Source organism: Danio rerio, chromosome 2 (assembly GCF_052040795.2).
Source record: "Danio rerio strain M-AB ecotype USA chromosome 2, GRCz13ab, whole genome shotgun sequence".
Taxonomy (NCBI): Eukaryota; Metazoa; Chordata; class Actinopteri; order Cypriniformes; family Danionidae; genus Danio; species Danio rerio.
Window position 1 is genome coordinate 13057916 of NC_141022.1, and position 23405 is coordinate 13081320.

The window sequence follows — 23405 nt, forward strand, 5'->3', positions numbered from 1 at the left end:
TATATCGAATCATGATAAAATGTATGTCAATTACAACGATAAGCTCTGAACTTTTTACTCTATATTGATCTAATAGCCAATTACTCGGCAGAAATGTGCAACAATAGGAATCTAAGAGTGTGTTAACATTAGAGATGTACCAGATTCTCGCCCACCAAAAATTTATTGGCTGGAAATGTTATGGCATTAAATGGATCCTCTAATTTTTGTGGCTTCAGTCATTGTTGGGGTACTCTTTTAAATCTAAAAGTATTAACAACTTTTATTGAAATATTTATCGTTTAATATGGAAAATAATTATCTATATTGCATTTTTGCCATATTGCCCAGCCTTACTCGCTGGTGTCTGAATTAGTTTTGAGCTGAATTGGTTTTAAATGCTGATGTTAGCTGGTAGACTGATGTGAAAACATGGGAAATGAACAGTGGTGCAGACTGTCTCTATATGCCCATGAATTGTTGCCAGTTTTATCCAGTGTATACAATGGTCCAAAAGTCCTTGTTGTTGGCTATGGGGAAGCCTAGATGAAGTGACAATGGAGACCAGCTCTGGTTCACATTAGCAGACTCTCTTTAGGGCCTTCAAATAAACCTGGTCAGAACATCAAAAATACATCATGAATAGGTTCAATTCAATTCAGCTTTATTTGTATAGCGCTTTTACAATGTAGATTGTGTCAAAGCAGCTTAACATAAATGGTCATAGTAACTGGAACAGGGTAGTTCAGTTTTTAGTGTTTAAGTTCAGCTCAGTTCAGCGTGATTTAAAATCATTTAATATCCCTTTAAATTTCGCCTAAACATTTGGCGGAACGTGTTTTCTTTGCGAAATTTAAGGTTTCTTAGCCTATCCTTGTTTTCATTTACATTTCTGAGATGTTCAATCAGGTTTAGGTCAGAACTTTCAGCTAGTCATTTCATTATTTTAGTGCTGTCAGCTTGAAAGGATAATTCACTGAAAAAAATGGAGGTCAATGGCTATTGGTTACCAAAACAGTTTAAACAATCTTCAACAGAAGAAATAAACACAAACAGGTTTCTGACAAGTGAAGTATGACAGCATGTTTATTTTGGGATGAATTATCCCTTTAAATGTACATTTTGCAGTGGGACAGAGGGCATTGTTCTACATGAAAAGCAACAAATGAAGATTACACGCAGGATTAAAGTAAACGTTGTGAAAACTGGCTCTGCCACACATTAGTATGCTTCTTAGGCCCAACTGTGGAAATGTTGTAAAACTGGAGAGAACATCTGAATGCTGAAAATCTGAAAATCATTTTAATGAGGTTTTTGAGGGCACTATATTCTGCATAAGTATTCGTCAGAACTTGTTCTATTTGCACCCATGGAAATGAAGGTTTTGACCCATTTCATATGACGGAGGCAGGTTCCTTTCACTCCTTAGAGTGCTGCTGTATCTGGGACTGCTAACCAGGACACTGCAGCCTGTCCTTCTGTAGCGAGCTTCAAAGTGCTGCGCCATCATCACTGCCCTCAATTACACATAAATGTAATGCAGTCAAAACTTCATTGCCTGCATTCTCTAACACTGGCCATTGCTGCCAGGTTAGCAATGAACTTGTAATAATTATTTTTTTTTGGCTGATTCCAATTTTTATTTTTATTTTATAATTATTTTGTAAGTGTGAACTGCCAATATTGATATACCTGCCGAGATTCATATACATACAATAAAATTACTTTTTATTATATATATATATTTTTTCCCCTAACAGACACTTTTATTCTGTGCCTGTACGACAAAAATGTGTTAAATTCTTGGTGCTAAATGAGGGGTGAAGTTTCAGGCTAGTAATTTGTTAAATTTAAAAAAAAAAAATTTTTATTGAGGAATACTGGACATATTGTGATGATGATGATGATAATAATAATAATAATAATAATAATATTAATATTCTAACAATATTGCCTGGTCAGTCGATTGATGCATTTCTAGTCAGATTTCCATGGTGGATTGAGTTCCTGGATCTTATTATTAGTGAATGGTGTCATTTCTTTATCAATCTCTCTACCAGATTGATGTGTTGATCAAGAACTCAGAAAATTTTATTTCTTATTTTAAGTTGGATTTTAGTTGATACTGTAATATAATGAAGCATCAGTGTTTGTAGAAGTGAAGCGATGTTATCTGAGAGATGATGGAATCTTTTGCTTTATAAAAGCCTGTTTATGTTGAGGCAGCTGCTTAGTTGGGAAATGAAATGCCAGCTTGGGCCTGGTACATGAGCTCTCTCTCCCACTCAGCTTTGATACCCAAGTAATTCGCAATGTATGTGTGTGTATATACAGTGGAGATCAAATCAGTGAACAACCTACTATTTAAATTTCAAGGTCACTGCCTAATCCTATTTGACGTAACAGCAGTAGAGGAGCAGTATTTAAACATATTTCATGAGTTATATTCCGAAGCACTGTCTAAAACGAATTAGATGTATTTGAAAAGAACACTGATCAAAATTAGATAATATTTAATACATTCTCAGCCAAACACAGTCCATTTGTTTACATGACAGCAGACTTTAGGGGACTGAAGACATAGTTTTGAAAATGTTTTCAAAAGTGCATTCAAAGTGTTTCAAAGTGCATTTTTTTAAAAAACACCACCATTATCATTGCTTATAAATCTATTTAATTCTCTGCAATGACACTTTTTGATTGATGTTGCGCTGTGCAGATCATGTAACTTTGAATTGAAGAATATGGCAGTCTTTCACACAATGAGCACTCAGGAACCCAGTGGGTCATTTCAGCAAAGCACTTTGAATAGTCATGCAGGTGTCATCCAGTTTAATCAAATACACTAGAGCAGATGCTAGCCAATCACGGTCATAAACACAGTCACGTTACTTTTCCAAAGCATTGGCTCTGATGCGTTTTGTGAATGAATTTGCTGTATGTAATTTTTTGGATTTTCCAAAGCAGTAATGCCCAAACAAGGGCCCGCGGGCCAAAGCTGGCCCTTTATATATCCTTTGATTTAGCCTGCCAGAGGGAAAATGTTTGGGGAATGCCTTTAACAGAGATTCTCATTTCTATTTTAATATAAATATCTTTTGTTTGTTAGTTTTATTTTTTAATGACAAAAACAGCTAATTTAAATTAAATGTTTCTATTAAAAGTTGTAAATAAATCTGATTTATAAAAAATATACATACTGTCACTTAATGAAAAGGGGACAAAGCAGATGACGTCAGGGTGCAAATCTAGGCGAAGTCTGGTTCAGCATGACTAGTGTATTCGACATTCTTTTATTAATGGAATTGTTTTTAAGGTTTAATGTAATAGATTCGTTAAAATAATTTAAATTTAATGTTTTAAACAATTAGAATGCATTAGTAAATACAGTTGAAAAAAAGTATTTAAAGTATTTAAAGTATTTTTTAAATATTATTAAATAAATTAGGAAATGACCCATGTATGTATGTGTGTGTATATATATATATATATATATATATATATATATATATATATATATATATATATATATATATATATATATATATATATATATATATATATTAGGGCTGTAACGATACACCAAATCCACAATTCGGTTCGTATCACGATTTTTGACCCACGATTCGGTTTGTATCACGACTTTTTTTTTTTTTTTTTTTTTCGTGTGGGGTGGGAAAAAAAAGATTTTTAAAACTATTTTTTATTAAATAACATTTGAAAAATCTTTATAAACTAAACATCAAAGAACAATATTAACTATGCAAATTATTAACAATATAAATAGCCATATATAAAATAAATAAATAGCCAAAGCTATATCACTTCTGTTTTCTTTGTAACAAAATACTGTTGAAAAACCAAACAGAACTAAACTCCATTGTGTAGATGGTTCAAGCATGTTGAAAATTCTTTTTCAATCAAGTTCTCTTACATAGAAAAAGTAAATTAAATAGCTACTAGGGATGCTCATTTCGTTAATTTTGCTAACCGACAACCGCCGCTCATTAATCGGTTATTAACGGTTAACTGGTCAGATTACTATTAATTTTTATATTAAACAAATTGACGTGTCTATTTTGTGTCTGACACATTAAATATTGCATTTTAAAATACTGATTTATTTTTATATATTAATAGCGGAACAGAACAACAGAGCATCTTCATGCACCTGCAGTGTTTAGCACAGAAGAGCAGAATAATCTAAATAAAATGAATAAAATAAATAGGACTGTCCTAAATTATTTTCACTTAAATAATTAATTTATATTACAAAACGAAAATACTGACTGATTCTTTTTAATAACCGGCATAGGCTTTTTTTTCCCCAATCATATGTTTTTTTCTTCCGTCAAATAAAAATAGCTGACTTCCTCAAATTGCCCGCTCCACGGAAAATATGCATTTATTTTATACCCCGCTGTTATTATTATAATCACAAAACCTTTTACATTTTTAATAGAAATCATTATTTTAAAGATTATGTCCTGATATAGCCTATGGTTTCCTCTCTCTCCCTCGCGGTTCAAGTGTGCGCGCTGCGTGATGAAAAGACAGCAACAACGCGCGCATATGTAGACTTTTTGTAAACAGTTTTGTTGTTTAAATATGATATTGCATTAATCTGCGTACATGCTTTAAGCTGTAAAATAAAAAGTAAAGCCTATTTGTTGCGTTTATTACGCAGATCCAGGTCAACATAAGCGCTGGTTTAGCATCAACATGTCTGTATCAAACAGCAATATTCTTCTTCCATTTTACTTCTTTGGCAAATGTGTCTATAGGCACGGGTTATACGTTATCGTCCCGCAAATTTAGTATGCCTTGCAGTTAAACAAGTGGCCGAAAACGAGGCGCACCTCAATGCCTTTATGTTGACAAGGAAAAAAGAAGAGGCGCGCTCCTCTTATGAAACGACTGAATCAGCTGGGTATCGATTGTGCAAAAGTGTTGCTGTCTGTGTTGTTACAATTGTAATATTTAATACTATTGTGATATTCAAGATATGTATATTCATACAGCTTTGGATAACTTAAAACAACGATTAGACCTTCAGAGCGGTGTTAATGCGTCCTGAAGTAAAGCGAAACGGCTATAAACTCCAGCAAGATAGATTGATTATATGCAGAGCCATATACCTTTATCTCTAAATAAAGTATAACTATAGAAACTGTGTTCATCTTAACGTAAAGCTTCGTCGTGTTTTCTGACCTCACGCACCTGTCAGTCAGCACTATTAAAGGTTCAAACAGAAAGCGCACAGCACGGTTACAGAAAAGTTTGCGCTGTTACTTGACATCTGGTGAATGCCCATCCCTCTCTGCGCAGCCACATTAACAGTGTGAGCAAATCATCGTATATGCGCTGAAAATCCGGCCGCTTTGACAGCATTGGCAATGTTTCTGGCGTTGTCGGTTGTCAAGCGGGGTTAAATTGGATTTGTTTTTGATATTCTTGACACATTCAGACAGTCTCTTACTAAGAGCTCCGTGCGAGCTCTCCCGGCTAAATATTGCGAGGGCTTAAACGGAGCAGTGCTTGTAATGTCGAATGAAAAAAAGTGTTAATTAGCTCAACTTTTGCAGGCACGCGTGACGTTATTGGAAAGGTAGTCACGGGGTGTGTCGCGATTCTCCCTTATCACACCGCGACACAGGATCGTAGATCTGAGTGTCGCGATTTCTATTTTATATCGTGTATCGTTACAGCCCTAATATATACACGTGTGTATGTATATATATATATATATATATATATATATATATATATATATATATATATATATATATATATATATATATATATATATACGTATGTGTATATGTTTGTTTGGACGGCTTCATCATCAAATGTCAATCAATAGTGCTCTCAATTTCTAAACGGATGACCCTAAATGCAAGTACTTGAGACTGATTAGCCTAAGGAGTTAAGGAACTATCTGAGGACTGACAAGATGATCGGTAAGGTGATCAAATTTAAATAGCATAGCCTGGAGACCCAGATAAACATAAACAAAAAATCATAGATGCGTTATTGTATTGTTCTAGATGGCATCATTTGCGTGTTTGTGAATTGTGTTAGGGAATCAATTTGTAACATTTTAATTGTATTCAACTGACTTCCCACCGTTACACTTGTTGACTGTAGCTGCAATCTTTATTTTGTTAGCATTTATGCTCGCATTGTTAATATTTTCCTTATTTGCGTAACGCAGACATTCATGTCTATGATTAAATCAAAATATATAATATGTACAGAAATGATTCACCATTGTCCTGGGAAGTGCACGAACTGATTGGGGAGCATGTGACTGATACTGAAAGCATGTGTCGGACTGTGAGAGGAGCGTCATGGTTTTGTGAAGGGTTAAATAGTCGATATTTCTCTCTTTTGCTGACATATTGATTGCAATCATTGTAATGATACTTTATATTCCATATTGAAGATTATGCATGAAAATGAAATGCATAGGTAATTCCCAGTTGGCAAATGATTCAACTGTGTAATGACATGAACAAATTTGCATAGTGACTAATGTAATGAGTCACAAATACACAAGGAACAAACATATATAAATGTGTTTAACTGCTACAGCATTTATAGACTGGAGTGTCATTAGCATTTGAAGATTATGTTGTCTTCTGATTCGAGATCAGAATAATAGTAATTGATGTTTTACCCTCCTGTCTGATCAGGGCCCTTAAATTTGACTTAACCTATAGAGTCATGTTTTATTTATTTTTAAGTGTTTATATGTTTTTTTCTTAAGTGTTATGAGAGTTATATAATATTTAGTTTTGGTAGCCAATTAGCTTTTTATTTGTTCATTATTTTGAATGAATCAATTACCCCTGAAACGTATTTTAGCACTTTTTTTTTATGTGTGCATACATTTTTTTCTACTTGTGAAATAGAGTGGAAACGCTGGACTAATCCTGGTTCATTTGGATCACTGATTCTTGTTCTAACTATTTTGTGTGAATAATCAGCCAGCATTTTTTGTTCTGTTTTATTTGGTGTTTTTAGTGCTTTCTAATTCTGTCTACAGTTTTGTTCGCTTCAGTGGGCACATGGAGTCCTGCACTCATTTGTTTGCCCTTTAGATTAACTTTTAATGTCTGCCATTTACTGTTGTAAGCATCGTTTGAACTCCCTGGCAGCAGGCAAAGGCATTTCTCAAAGCACCTCTGCCGTTTCATGTGCAAATTGAAGTGTAGTAACAATATTTGTGGTTTAAAAAAAAAAAAAGGTAATGATTTTTATTTTTATTTATAATTTTTATTTTTGGGTGAATTATCCCTTTAAGAAATCATTCATACATCAGCACCAGATAGCAAAAACGAATGTCAATTTCGTTTACAAATTACCATCAAAATTCCAATTATTATTTATTATTATTTATTATGTATTTTTATCCATTTGAATGAGAAAGGATTTATTTTTGGACAATTTTAGAAATTAATCTGGAAAACGCTTCAGACTATTTGATGATACTGTTATTTAAAAAAGAAAAAGAAATAACAATTCATCTAGTATTTTTTAAATAAATAATTATTTAAATAAACAATTATCTAGCAATATAACTAGTTAAATATAGACTAAAGAAATTAGTTATTATTAAACAGTTATATGTTTAAGAATGTCTTGAAAATGTTCTTTGTTAAACAGCACAGGGGGGATATTTGAAAAATAATAATTCACTGAGGACTAATAATTTTGCCCTGAACTGTGTACATGCTGTGTATATACTATACATACTTTACACACACATACATACAAACTAGGGCTCCACAATATATTGGTTTAGCATCGATATCGCAATACCTGTATCCGTAATAGTCACATAGAAAGAATTACAGTTGACCAGGAGCTACAGAATTGTATGTAATCACTGTATTTGTACAGAATTTATATGACTTATGCAAAAAAGTACTTAATTTTTGTCTTGTTTCTAGTCCAAATATCTACATTTCAAAGAGAAAATCTGATTATTTCACTTACCACACTGGCGGATAAATTAGCTTGTTTTAAGGAACATCTCTTAATTGTGACTTATTTGACGGTGAAAACAGAACAATATTTTTATGTGCTGTAAGAATTTTTTGATATTTGGACGAGAAACAAGACAAAACATTGTAAGAAAAGCATTTTTTTTTTCTATTGTGATTTTTCAATTTCTGTACCTGGATACTGTTAAACTCCCCAGAAAATAATAAAATTTAAACTATCATGTAAAACGGTATTTATATTGCAATATTTATTACAGAAAAGAAACTCAAACAGATGTGAAACATGTAAAGGGCAGGTAAACAATGACTATTATTATTATTATTATTATTATTATTGTTATTATTATTTTGGGTGAACTCTCCCTTTAACACAAGGCTTCCTTTTATGATGAAATATTGTTATTAATAAAACTACAATTTATCCTCATGCATTATATCAGGATAATGCCAGATTTAAGCCCTGCTTGGCTTTGTATTTTGTTAGTCTCATTCTCAGTGGTTCTCATTAGATTCTCGTAACTGTAATACAATTTGAACGGATTAAAGGATGAGATATGGGGCAAAGGGTGAATGTCAGTTGTTGCAAGATCAGATATGGCTGCGGCCGGAAGTAACGTTTATAATATTTATAAAATTTCCCATTAATTGTATTTTATTAACGTCTCCGCCACCCCAACTCTAAACCCAACCGTCACGACAACATAAAAATGTTTATCACTCAAAACCGTCACAGCAACTTAAAAACAGTAGTTTTACTGTAAATTAATGCTATAAAAACGGGCCGTGTCATCGTGATTGACAATTGTGATTGACAGTTTCTCTAAGCAGATCGTTGGAGCTTGAGAAAGAAATTGAAGTGTTATTATTTTACCATGATAAAATGAGTTCAGCAGTTAACTATACTTTCTGACCTATGGGATCTGATGGATCACTGTTTATTCACTAAAGTGAGGGCTTTATCTGACTTTATTATTAGTTTGCTGATACATGCCTAGCCATGAGGGGGAAAATACAGGTGATCGTTATCTAGCAGTAATTATCTTTATGTAATAATTAGGAAGACAAAACTAATGTTAGCCGATGTCCACATTAATCTCCTGTAACGTTATTTGAACTTAATTTACAGGACGTCTCTGACATTTTGAGTTTCGCATGTTATTGAATAATCTTGAGTAATCTACTGAATTTGTGGTTATAAAATATTATTGTTCTAGAAACAGAAATGTATGTAACAAATAGCTCTGTAAATGTTATATATTATTTATAAACATCATGTATCGTTGGCTTTTTATTTGTTAACACTTACCAAACATTAAAATGAAGGTAAATTGTTATTTGCCAGATATTAAGACATGGAATATCAAAAATGAAAACGGAAGAAAAAATTGATAAACAATATACAAGTGGTGTTTCAGCAGCAGATCATATAGACATCAGTTGGTGTATTAATATGGCTTAGTTTATTGTTTATTGTACAAATTGATTATTTTATATAGTGAAGGCATGGGAAGTGTAAATATCCTGTTGATATTTAGAAATCGTGCTGTATTTATATCATTTATACACACACTTTTTCCCTGCATGACAAATTGCTGTCCATAGTGTGTATATTTAATTTATTTAATTTAATTGGTTTGGATCCAAATTGTTGATTTTTAAACATAAAACCCTTTCTAAAATATATGTTGTTTATGTTATTGTTCATATTTTACAAGTGATATTTTTAGCCCTATGAAGCTAATAAATACCACCAATCTTTTAGAGAAATATTTTTTTGTGCTTATTGTCTAACTCAGTAGAGTGTATGGAAGATGGTTTATTTCTGCAGTTCAACATTAAATATTTTTTTAAATATAACAGCTTACATCACAGTCTTAATAATTTGTGTATTATTACATGTTTTTAAATGTAAGTGCTTATATTTATATTAATAAGCTTGATTCCAAAGCGTTCAATGGGAAAAGGCGCTGTTGTTTTTTACAGTCGTGTATCCTATCTAGACTTTACCATGAATGTCATAATGTTGTCAAAAAACAAATTGTAATTGTTGTAAAATGGAATGTTTACTTGAAGCAAAACATATTTTTATTTTGAAAGGTTTCCAATCATTTTTTGGTTCATCTAATCACCCCCCTGTATTACATTTTAGTGCCCTACAACACAACTGTTGCCATGATGGTTTTTGTCCTTGCATGTAGCATTGTAGCAAGTCAGTTCTGTGGTCTGTCTAAACAGGCTTTTCAGCTGGGTGGAGGATTAATCCATGCGAGGTCTCTGGTGACATAAGTCACAGTAACAGAGTTGATCTGAAGAGGCATGAAAGGATGCTACAGTGGGCAGTGGTTTAAGGATTTCAGTGAGGAAAGAGAGACAGGAAGAGGCAGGAAAAATGAGATTAGATCAGCTGGAGTCAGCTGACTGCTCTGTGTTGTGAACAGCAGAGGTGTGAGAGAGATAGAGAGAGAGAGGCGAAGGGAGGGGGGAGCTGTACCATCTGAGCTGAATGTATAATCAGGCATCTGCCTCCGACATGTGAATGGTTACAGCTTTAGAGTGAGTGAGGGAGTGAGCGAGCGAGTGGACGCGTTAGCTGGGAGGGAGGGTGGTTGCGTGTGCGTGTGATCACGGAGTAATCTGCCTGCGGATGGATGAAGAGAGGAGAGATGGAGAGCGGATCGCTACTACGCGAAGCAGGCGGCAGGCACCTCAGCCCCCACCTCGACTGGGAGCGACGAGGACAAGCAGGTGGCATTGCTAACGTGACAGTCTTCCCACAGCACTCCACCACCTTCCCACCATCCTTCCATGCTAGAAGCACTGTAGCTCCTTTGGATTTTTTGCGCTCTGTACATAGATATTTGGCTTGACGCTGGATGTCAGTACATGGACTTGATTCCTATAATTGCATGCTGGTGTTTTACTTTCCCTCCCTTTCTCTCTATTTTTTCCTACGAGGGTTTGTGATGTAATGGCTGCAGTTTTTGCAGGAAATCACTAGTCTAGTAAGTAGATCAATGCTACATACATGTCGGTTGTCTTTCATTTATAATGGCATGCATATAAAAGCTTGTTGTATTGCATTTGGGTATGGATTTCTTGTCTTGTCATTTGTAGATGACTGTCATGCCATTTGTTTGGTGGTGTAGCATAGTATCATGTTGTGTGTTGAATGTCTCAATTGCAGCAGCCTATAGATTGTGTGACCTGTTCGATTTCGAGTGTGTGGGTAGTTTCGAGCTACATACAGCAGGCCTATTTGCTGTGCCTCGCCCCTTTTTTCCCTCATTTCCCTCTCTTTTCCAATAATGAACTTTGGCCTCTGTTACAAGCTGTCTATGGCATTTCATGAAAGGAGGGGCAAAGTTCCATACTCATGATATCAGATTCAGTTAGTATAGTTATGCAAAAGGAATGTAACTGTGTGGTAGGTTGAAAGTCCACGACTTGTCATGTTTTGGAAGCTATCGAATCTGAGCAGGACAAACAATATGGAGCCTTATATTTATTTTCAATCTGACGTTCCTTGAACTGAAGTCTTTCTATAATAGTTTGCCTGTGGATTTAGAAATGATTACAGAGGTTAGATTTAGTGCTATTGCTAATCAAGGCTGCCGTTCACCACTGGCTTCAGTGTCGATTCGGTCACGTGTTGTGACCCGAACGGTGGGTGACCACTTTCTTGTTAGTCTGAATTGCTGTTTATTGTGATATATTTTTGGATGCCTAATGCTTTCTGTGGACAAACATCTTGGTGTGTGAGAGTGAAGCTGGAATAGCTATCCAACACCACAGTACAACTGAAAATGAAGGAACTGTTTGCTTCTTACAGCTGAGGCAGCAGAAACTCTGTTAATTACTGAAGGTGTATTTTGTGTGAGTTTGGATATTGTGAGCTTTGGATATTGTTATTCTGAAAATTGTACAATTCTCAAGCACTTGGCAAAACAGATTATAGCTCATGCTACTGACCTGTCAAACTTCCACACACAAATGTAATGCCGTCCTCCCACGCAGAGGGAACTATTTGTAGGAAATCGTCATGAATTTCAACTTGTCTCTAACACAGTGATTAATATTTAAATTTGCCTGTTTCTGTCTTTTACAGGCCTATTCTCAAGATGCCTACCTTAAGGGTCATGATGCATACAGTGGAAATGCTCGCCATATCCCAGAGCCACCCCCTATATGTTATCCTCGAGTAGACTGCAAGCCCCCGGGGATGGCCCAGGCCACTGAGACATCAGCCCCGGGGGTTGTATCTTCCGATCTAGGATACCGTGTGGAGATACCAGTACCTCCCTCACCTCCACCACCCATTCCAAAAACACAGACCGCAGTGTGTGTGTGCAATGAAAGTGTACGGACAGTGGTGGTACCTCCTGATGTTCACATGGGCCTTATGGTCCAAGGTCACAGAGGGGACTATGGTCTAGTTGGTCCAGATCCAATGCTTATCCGAGCCAGGCCTGGAACTGTGTCTGGTGGTCGTCCGCCATATCTACACCCGCGCAAAGCTGACATGTTCCCGTCAGGTTACCATGGTGATCCTTATGCCATTCCACCCACACACTATGTGCCTGCTTCCTCAATCACCTCCCCTGCTACTCACCAGAACATTGACTGGCGGACTTACCAGACATACCGGGAATATATTGACAACAAAGGTATTCATGCTTACAGTCGAACTGTTCAAGAACGTTTAGACAGCCTGCGAGCTGCATCTCAAAGTACACATGGTGGCCCTCACTGTGGACCCCAACCTGGCTGGGGCAATAAGTTACGACGCAGAAGTACGTCTCATGATCGGGCCTACCAGGGCCCTTCTATGCTTCCTCCACGCAGTGCTTCGCAGGATAGGATGAGTGGGGCAGAGAGAGCAGCTCACGCCAGGGACTGGCCTCCTCGTAGTGTGTCCTCTGATGGTCTCATACGGAAGCCCCGTGCTCATTCATCAGACTATGTGGAACATGGTGAACTAGTTTCTGCTGCACCATGGGCAGCACCTGTGGATAGACAGCTTTATAGCAGAGTAGACCAGAGGAGTCGTCCCAGTAGACAGTCTCTCCCACCAAGGGCGGTGCTTTACCGCCCACCAACAGGGTATGGTATGAGCATCAGGGGTAATGCTGGCTCCCATAAGCATAGCTCCAGAACGGATATCCCACCTACTGCTGGTTTTCCAGAGCGACCTCGCAATGGAATAAACCAGGCCAAAGAACCTCCTTCCAAAGACCAAAGTGGAACTGTAGTTGGAAATCGAATTTTAAATTCTGCATCAAACCAATCAAGAACTAGGGCTGAAACCATGCAAAGCCCAGAATCTGGGAAAGATATTTCTGTAGGATATAGGTCGGCATCTTACTCTGCTCCACCTCTTCAAAGGCCCCAGGGTGGTGCATCAACTCAGAGGACAAGCTCGAGGGATGTCAAGGGCTTACCAGTAAATGGGTCTAGTCCTGTGGAGGGTGTAGTCCTCAGAGAGAAACCGCCAACAGGGAAGGGGACCCCACAACCTCTCCGCCATCCCTCGTACATCCTTGCAGTAAATGACACGGATGGGTCTGAGCCAGCAGGGGGCGGTGTCTGCTGGTTACCCAATGATGCTCGCCGGGAGATGCGCATGCAGAGACTGGGGGAGCGGCTTGACTCCTCCTTCTGTTCCAGTAATCTGGACGAATCACTTGACTCCATTCCCTTCATCGGTAAGTGCACTCTTTGTAACCATAGCAACGCTAGCTCAGCAACAGGCTTGATCCAGCAGTAAGGATTGTTTCAGAGCTGCAGTAGATATTTTTATCAGTAATTGGCAATACGTAGACAATAATGTTGATGTTTTTTGTAATCAATCAATCTTTCTTCATGGACCATTTGTACTATTAGTGCAGTTTTGTATTAATAATGCTCCAGTGCCTTAAGCGATCACAAAGTAGTAACCTTTTACAATCACAGTTTCTAATTTTGACCCTATGTGTCCAGACAGAGGATTATCTTTGTATGGCTTTTGTATGGATGAGTATGGGTAATTTTTGCAGGAGGTTAAAATCTAGGCCTGTGAGTGTGGCTGTTTGGGAGTTTCTGAGGGAGAGTGAGAGTGACTGTACATGAGTCATGGTGTTATTCTGGAAGGAGTTCAGGCTTTCCCTCATTCCCTAATTCCTGAGGATAGGTATGGACTAGCTGTGCTTGGTCACATTTCACCTCTGTGCTTTAACTGTTATTCATCCTTTAGTGTCTAAACTCTTTGTTGCTGATGTTTGTTAATACTGCGTACAAGAGAGAATATAAGAGCAAGAATAGGTTTGCTAATAATTGAAAAAAAACAAAACCTAAAAACTATGTAATAAAGAAATGTATACAGTCCAACCCAAGATTATGCATACCCTAGGGGTATTCTGTAGAGCAGCTAATGTCAATAGCATGTTCTAACTAAACATTTAAAAAAGATGTGCAAGGGATTACATTTAACATCCTTAACTTTCACTCTTTTTAGGCAAGGAGAAATGGAGAATAAAAGTTCTATGAAGTGCTTTGAAATGTGCATTTTTATTCTGTTAAATGGTGTTTTACGATCACATCTAAAATGTAAAGAGAGGCAGGCACATATAGTAGCTCCTCCCCTTAAAAAACAGCCAATAGCAGGAGCAAAGTCCTGGTGTAAGTCCCGGTTTCGAACGTGATTGTTACTCGTTACATTGTGATAGTGCGCGACAAGTTGGCATCTTTATCTAATAATTATCTAATCTAATTTGTTGGGCGGACGAGGCGATATCAGGGTGCTGAAGGTACTGTATGCTATTGTCAGCTAAATATCAGCTAAATCACGCGAGTGCGGTGAATTAGCAGCTTGCCTTATACCAGATGTTTAATTAGCAACATGGCTGCCGCAAATGATGAAGCCGAAGTCGGCACATCAAGCAGTGCCAGCACTGATGACCATCCATGGCCTTATCTAAAAGAAATGTTTTCATTTGCCCATATGCAGAGTGGCTCTTGTCTACTTTGTTTGCCACGAACCAGAAAAATATTTGAGAAAACACATTGAAGTAAGCATCTATTTAATGCGGATTTGATGTGAATTAGGTGGATTTAATACAGTTACTAATATGGCAAAACCACTGCAACATGACATTACTATGTTTTAGCTTAACTTTTTTTTGTGCAACGTGAATTAATGTATCACTGACAGGGCTCAACAATAAGGACTGCCCGGTGGCCCGGGGCCAGAATGAAAGACACTCGGGACAGTACACGGGATTGTTACTGGCCCCTATCGGCCAGTAACGATGAGAACTTGTTTTTTTTTGTAACCTGATAACAACCAGTACAGCAAAAAGATGGCAACATGGCGGCAAAATTAAACAATGAAGCATTACATGGGTACAATATTAAGAAACTGAAAAAAAGAGCAAAAAAAAAAAACTGTTGTCAGTTTGGCAAGCCATTTTTATAAAAAAAATATTTAGAATTGCATTAAAACACCAGCACATTTTTCATACTGCTCTTTCATTTGCATAAAATCTTGAATTTTGCTCATTATACATTTATTAACATATTTAAAATGTTTAAATTCTAGATTCACAGGCATAATTTTGCCACTATTTAAAATATGTGGCTAAGAAATAGCTATTAACTTTTTCGTTTTTTTGGTGGGGCCAGTGAAAATTTTGGCAGGGCAAGTAAAAATCTCAACCAATGGCCCGATCAGACCCGTATAAAAAATCCTTAGTGTTGAACCCTGACTGAAATTATACATTTTGCATTAGGTGCATTTAGATGTGAGTTTGTGTTGTATTTTTCATTGAACTTACATATAGTTTACTTAAATAACAATGCTCCTCTTTGATTAATTTTAATACAGAGAAAACATCCTAATCAATTGAAAAACCACTTAAAATAAAAGTATTGCCCCCTTTTGAGACTGAGAGGTGAATCACATGAAAGTCAGCTCTGAATTTTATATTTACTACGTTTTACTACTTTTTTTGTTTGAACATTTGAGTTTGAGATTTTTTGTTCTATTTTTATTAATATATTTTGTCCTGCCATTTTGAAACATCAAGGTAATTTTTTTTTTTTAATTAATTAATTAATTAATTAATTTTTTTTTTTTTTTTTGCGGAGGAAGTGAGGTGTCAGATGACCTGATGGTTTGCCCCTTAAGTGTTTATCATTGTGCTCAAAGAGCAGTAACTTTCATCCATTCTTTCCAGATGTCATTCAGGGATGTAATTGTAGACTTTCCTAGGCTATTGTGTATTTAATATGATGATATTGTGTAATCCTAAAATGCGCGTGTATGAGGAAACTGTTGACAATATGAATCTTGAAAATGATAAATCATGGACATTTATCGAAATTTATATGTCTGTTGTTAGGAAACATTATTAGAATATTTGTTTTCACTGGTAAAATTAGTATTTTGTCATTATCAGATTCCTTCTTGCATTATATACTGACACAGTAAACATTTATTTTCATGCACAACACTGTGTTGGCTATGAAAGAAAAAAAAATCAAAGGCGTAATCCTAACTTTAATATGCAATATGGTTATTTAAATGATGTGTGCACAGGTTTCACTTTCAAGTGCTGTTCATGGCTGCTATCACTGTGAGAAAAAAACACAAACATGCAAATCAAACCTCCCCCACGGCCCTCAAACAATCGCTCTCTGCAACAAACTGAACGCTATTTACAACTTTATTACCTGTTATTCACAGCCTATGCAGGTTGTGTTCACTAAAGTAGGCGTCATTGGGCATGCACATACGCGTTCTATACAAACAGTGTGTCAGCTCACGTGTGATTTTGCGGCCATGAATAAATCATTACATGAAGACAGAAATTACATTTTTGGGTGAATTATACCTTATAAATACAGTATGTGACTTTTAACACCATTTGAAGGTGTCAATGTTACTGTGAAGACTTGTGCGACTGCCTTGCTTCTCTACTGACCTAGAAAATATAATTGGCTGAATCATAGAAAAGCTGAATTAAGATTGTGTGTAATATTGTATCAAGATCGTGATTTTTTTTTTTTTTAATTAATCCTGCAGCCCTACTTGAGATTTTTTTTAATCATCGTTCAAATTCCCTTTCAACACTGTTCTGGTTCTTAGAGGTTGACATTCTGATCAATTGTAAACACTTTGCCTCTGTTGAATTTGAAAACTTTGCTCACTTGGAGCGGTGCAACAAATTACATTTTTGAGCAGCCAATGGAGTAGCAAGGCTCAGAACAATTCTAAGCTGCTTTGGAAAAAAACATCTGCTAAATGAATGCAGCAGAGTATGGCTAAGATTAAGATTTGCATGTCTTGGAGCAAGACGATCTGTAGGCGATGCTGGAGTACTTCGACTAGGCTTGAAGAGGGTTTTGCACACCTTCCCCTTGGCCCTGTTTGAGACGCTGGAGGATGCGGGAACTAGGGCAGTTGCTTTAATTTTAGCTGCTCCAGCCCTCTGGCAGCACAGAACAGCTTTGTACTCCAACCTTTTTTGGCTGAGACCTGGAGAAGAGCTCAAAAGTTTTCGGTGCTCTCAAAAACAGGACATGTCAAATTATAAGATAAATAAAACTGTCCCCATTCCTAGAAAAAAGTTTATGCAGAATCTATGCATAAGACTATGCGCCATTACCTTGACATTGACAGACATAATGAAAGATGCTTTTACTTAATGATACTGTACTATGCAGAACAACAAATACTATCTTAAGTATGAACGGCATCAACTCAGTTCAAATGGGAGAGTCACCTTGGGCTCTGAATGTTCTCAACATTTTTGGGTCAGTCCACACTTGATGAGTAAGACAAAAATATGTTTTGTTCAAGCTCAGGCACTTAAAACATTATTTATTTACTGAATGAGGAAAAGATTAGCAGGATATAAATAAAGAGCTAAATTTAGCCACTGCCTAATGCATTGAGAAGATGTGAAGCTGTTTGCTTGAAGTTAGTTTTGGTCTTTTGTTTTGATAAAAGAAATAAGGGATAACTTGTATATTTTCTTACTTTTGCTTTATTCATGTTAACTCTGTTTACTTTATCTACAGATGAACCAGCCAGCCCTAGTGTAGATCATGATGGCAGTCATATTCCTGCATCAGTTGTGATTTCTGGAGCTCAAGCTGCACTTTCTGATAGCCCAAGCCCTTCCACGCCTAGTCCCCTCATGCGCCGACAACTGTCCCATGACCAAGGTAAGCAACTGTTTATAGATATCAGTTCATTTCAACATTTATTGACATTTGAGATTGAACGTGTTGCTTTCATATCTTTGCGTACATCTATACAGAGTCTCTCAGAAATGCCATTCTGGAATCGGGAACCAAAACAGAACGCTCGAAGTCATACGATGAAGGTCTAGACAACTACAGAGAGGAAGGTCGTGGGTAAGTGTCTTTTAAAACACAGTTATGTTCTTGGTCACTAATACTGTCCTTACTTATGGTTGGCCTAACATAACTATTAATTTCCACAGACGATCCAGCAAGCCAAGTCTAAGGGTTTTCAGGAAGGTGAGAGATGCTGTTTTTCCCTCCAAAAGAGCAGTTTTCTTTAAACATTTCACTATCTTCATGGGCCAGAAAGAATCTGCGGCAAATTTTTGCACAGAATTTTGTAAAAAATCTGCAGTTTTATTCACAAATGTAACTTGGTAACTTAAAAAGTTGTAACTTTTATTTACGGTTTACAATGTAAATATAATTAGAAGCACTTGTTTGGTAATTAAATCAAGTTTCTAGTATAATTTATCTACTAAAGCAGTGGTCCTCAACCACTGGGCCGAGGACCAGTACAGGTCCAAGAATCAATTGGTACCAGGCTGCACAAGAAATCCTTAAGTATTTCTGTATCAGACTGAACAATCTTTTATTGTAAAAAAAATGACTGTATTTTCTCGCTTACATCTCGGTCACGTGAGCGACTAAATTTAACCCACAAGCAGCAAAATGAGTAAAAAATAGATGTCTTTGGAAAGTTTCTTTGCTAAGGGGAATAGGCCCAGTGAAGGCCCACAAACTGCCAAGGAATGTATCGCCAACCCTTTTGTCAACAACTCAGGTAACTTCCACCATGTCTGTGCAAGAAGATCAACTGTTGAAGACTGCGCATGACGTCCGTATATGGTGTCTTTTCTAGAGTTTGTTAAAGTTCGTTATTTTCAATGGAGGTGTGTGGCTTGCCCGTGTAAGCAGCGTGATGCGATCGTGCCTTCCAGACGGTAAAGTCTAGATAGGACACCGATGTGGATATGCAAGCCAATATAGCATCATTACTGTGACACTGTTTAACAGTAATTCATATTTTACAGTACTTTGATGGTTGGGTTGCTGTAGGCGTAAATGTTAAAAAATATAATTTAATGGGTAATTTAATAAATAACATTAATAATACTCTGTACAACTAGTTTTTACATTACTGTGATGATTGGGTTTAGGGTTGGGGTAGATGTTAATAAAATACAATTAATGGGAAATTTAATAAATAATATAAATGATTCTCGTTAATGTCTGGCCACAACCGTATCTGATTCAGCAACAACCGTTCCAGACGCACCCAGCTAAATGAATGCCGCAAGCACACTGCAAGTCACGTGACGAACTGATTCATCAGTTTTGTATTTTGTATGAAATATAGACATTTCGGTAGACTAATTATCTCAGATAAACACAGAACACCCAAACACTGCAGTGCTTTGTAATTTTCTCCAAAAATAAATCTATCATAGTGACAAACGTAAACAATCTTTTTATATAATTGTCAAGCATTGACCAGTCCACCGTGAAAAAACGGTTGGGGACCACTGTACCAAAGGATTGAAAATGTTACTTAACTCACTGTATTGTAAATAAATCATATTATCATTTGCATGTTAGCTAATTTTACTGAAATTAATACAAAAATTGAATAAATATTTATTTGCACACATTAACATAAGTAAATAAACATTTAGTGAAAAATCTACGGATTTCTGCATGAGCAGATGCTGTGTGGGCCTACCTAATGCAGCTTGTTCTATATTAGTCACTTGTGAGGTTTCATTTCAGTTAGGATGCAGCCTTAGATGGCAGCTGCCAGTGACAGCGGTAGATCGCAAGCAATTCAGCAGATTATGGAACAGAGCAAAAATGATGGACAGTTAGCCAGTTGAAACTAAAATTTCATGTTTTTTCTGGTCCTATAGGCACTTGATGGTCATAAATCTGATGACTCCAGCTCTAGAAGAGACTCCTCCACTGAAATTTTTAGTGATTCCACCAAAGAGGGTTGGTTGCATTTCCGACAGCTCAACACAGAGAAGGGCAAGGTGAGAACAAAATGATCTTTGTGTCTTTCACTGCTCATTTCCTGTAGCACAAAATTCATACAAGAACAAATAATTTTCCTCAGTGATGGATTTACTGTCATTGTTTTAGATCATGACCACTAATTACTTCTGATCCTGTTTTTTGTAGAGAGTTGGAGGCGGTATGCGGCCATGGAAACAGATGTACGCAGTACTGCGAGGACATTCCCTCTACCTCTATAAAGACAAAAAGGAGGGGCTTGCTCACGTCAACTCTCAGCTGGAGGATGACCCTCAGTCCATCAGTATTAAGGCCTGCTTGATTGACATCTCTTACAGTGACACAAAGCGCAAAAATGTCTTGCGGCTAACGACTTCAGACTGCGAGTATCTGTTTCAGGCAGAGGGCAGAGAAGACATGCTGTCCTGGATAAGAGTCATTCAAGAAAACAGCAACCTGGATGAGGAGGTATGTAGACGATTACAAATCACACTGCATCTGAATGCAGCCCAAATTTGAACCTTAATGGAGGACTACAAAAAATGTGAGTGGTTAAGAAACAACTCATAAAATGAACAGGCATCTTTCTTTTTTAGAGGCTAATCACATCAAACACACGATTATGAAAACATGAGGTGCACCACACTGCCTTTAGTGTGTAGTAGAGCAGTGCACTGTGGTTGTTGCTAGGCTAGGCTGTATCAACGAATTTGGTGCTGGAGTGCATGTCATCAGGTACTTTTTTTTTGCACAAAGTTGACTTTTACAATTTTTAAAACATGTTCATGTGGTCTGGGCTTTAGAGATACATGTTAGACTCAATAGTCAAAAGTACAAAACAAAGGGGTAGTATACATTCTACTTAGGCATAGTGCTGCGGAGTTTAGATTATTTGAAGCATCAGACTCTTAATAGCTCATCTGATTTATAGTTAAAATGACAAACAAAAAGGACCTCTTCTGCTTTGCTTCTATAGAAAGTTGTTGAACATTTTATTTATATCAGTGGTCCTCAACCGTGGATCAGTTGGTAAGGGTCATACAAGAAATCATTAATTTCAATTTTATTTATTATCTGAGTCTAAATTATCTTTTATTTTGAAATTTTTTTTACTGTGAAACATGACCGTATTCTGTTGCTTCACATCTCGGTCACTTGAGTGGCCAAATTTAACCCACAAGTTGCAAAATGAGTAAAAAACAGACAACTTTGGAAAGTCTCTTTAGTAAGGGGAAAATGCCCAAGAGCCTGCAAACGGCTAAGGAATGGATCCGCAAACCCATTTGTCAGCACAATAGATGAATAAACCATGTCTGTGTAAGAAGTTCAACTGCTGGAAATTGCAAACAATGTTCGCATATCGCGTCTATACTAGGTGAGGGGGTTTGCTCGCACAAGCAGCGTAACATGCTCGTGCCTTCCGGACACATCAGTTGAATGAATGCCACGAGGAGCGCACCGCAAGTAACGTGACAAGAACTGACCATTCAGCTTTAATGGAATATACACATTTCGGTAGACTAATTAATTTAGACAAACACAGAACACCCAAATCCTGCAGTGCTTTGTAATTTGTAATTAAACCTGTATCAGAGTGACAGCTTGTCATCCTCTGAGAAAACGATTGGTGCCTAGCAACCTATGAACCTCCGACCACCAAACCTACCCCGCTACCGGTGCGTGGCAAAATTGTCAAGCACTGACCGGTCCACGGTGATAAAAAGTTTGAGGACCACTCATTTATAAGATGCAAAGGAGTTATACATCTATAATAGCAAATAATAATAGTAATAGTATCTATTAATAGTAATAGACTATTGCAGGCTACAAAAATGCATATAAATATTATTTATTGCTCTAAAGCTGCCAGTAATCTGTCTTCAGAGAGATTGCAGTTTGTATTTCAGTTGTGTTGAGCAAAACACAATGCAATGCAGTGTTGATTGCAAATTAGATGAATACATTGTTTTTTTTTTTTGGCATCATATTTTTCCTAAGCTATTTTTAAAGAATAAAAAAATATATATATTTGATTTGATCATTTAAACTCCTTGTATAAATTATGAAAATGAAGGATTTATATGGGTAATAGGTAGACACTATGTTGTTTTTCATTATGTTTCTCTCAGTGATTTCTTTAAGCAAATTTCAGAGATCACAAAAATTGCTGTAAATTATGAGAAAAGTCATAAAATCAAGTCATTTTTGAAACTACAACCTTTTTGGCCAAAACCTGGAGGCACGATAAAAAGAAATCCACAAACACCATGACCCTGACAACCTAATCCAGCAACACCCCCAACAGGTGGACACAGGGAAGCCACTGAAGAGTACAACTGACCATTTGGATGACAAAAGCAGTTACCTGCTGCCATCTTTGCTAATGAGCAATTTGTTGTGGGCATTTATTGATTTTGAGAAAAACATGAGCAGAATCTGCCATGCGACTAACTACTGTAACTGCAGGAAAATGACAACCTGGCAAAGCTGGATTGGCTGGTGGCCAGTTGTCCTTCACTAGAGGCTATCCTGCTGATATATGAGCTGTGACGTCAAAGGTAGCAGGCAGGGGAAAATCTATTTTATGCTTATAAGAGTGCTCTTAAAATCTAGCACCAATGATGAACTCGCTGTAAGCAGTTAAATGTTTGTATGTTTGTTTCCTAAATACACAACTGTATGCACTTGTTGATATGATTGAAGCATCTATTTTAGGGGGAAATAGAGTCATATTAACCCCTCAGTCTTTAACTTTCAGCAGAACAGCATCTGATGCACATTGTTATTCTTTAGTTACACAATTAATCAGTGTAATTTAATCCAGTGGAAAAAAAACTTTATGCTAATCTTTAAAAAAAAGCAACTACCATGGTGGTTACTGGTTTCCATCTTCAAAATGTCGTCTTCTGTGTATAACAAAAGTAAGAAGTTTATAAAGGTTTTTAAAAATTAAAGGGTAAATAAATTATAAAATATTTTTCATTTCGAGTGAACTACTCCTTTAAGCCTGTGGTTTATGTCTGCCCCCACAGAGCTGACTGTACAACCATCATAGTATTGCATAACTTTGTCAGTAGATTCTGAAGAAGAAAAAAAAAACATGTGAAGACCAGCTTGCAGTTA

The 23405-nt window shown here is 36.7% G+C and overlaps 1 protein-coding gene across 27 annotated transcripts in view; it reads left to right on the forward strand.

Annotated features, from left to right (window-relative positions):
* arhgap21b (Rho GTPase activating protein 21b) overlaps nt 1–23405 on the forward strand; it is a 97298-nt gene that overhangs the window by 57284 nt on the left and 16609 nt on the right. For 9 of the 27 annotated variants that reach the window (XR_015478277.1, XR_015478278.1, XR_015478279.1 and 6 more), the window contains exons 8-13: nt 12094–13690; nt 18045–18191; nt 18287–18383; nt 18473–18509; nt 20180–20302; nt 20451–20750. Coding sequence is in view for 14 of the 27 variants with exons in the window: in XM_087240491.1 (XP_087096617.1) it covers nt 12094–13690; nt 18045–18191; nt 18287–18383; nt 18473–18509; nt 20180–20302; nt 20451–20750 (2301 nt within the window). In the remaining 13 variants the exon portion in view is untranslated. Of the gene's footprint in view, nt 1–10616; nt 11652–12093; nt 13691–18044; nt 18192–18286; nt 18384–18472; nt 18510–20179; nt 20303–20450; nt 20751–23405 lie in introns of those variants that run through there. The other 18 variants (XR_015478282.1, XR_015478284.1, XR_015478286.1 and 15 more) reach the window with 3 other exon arrangements.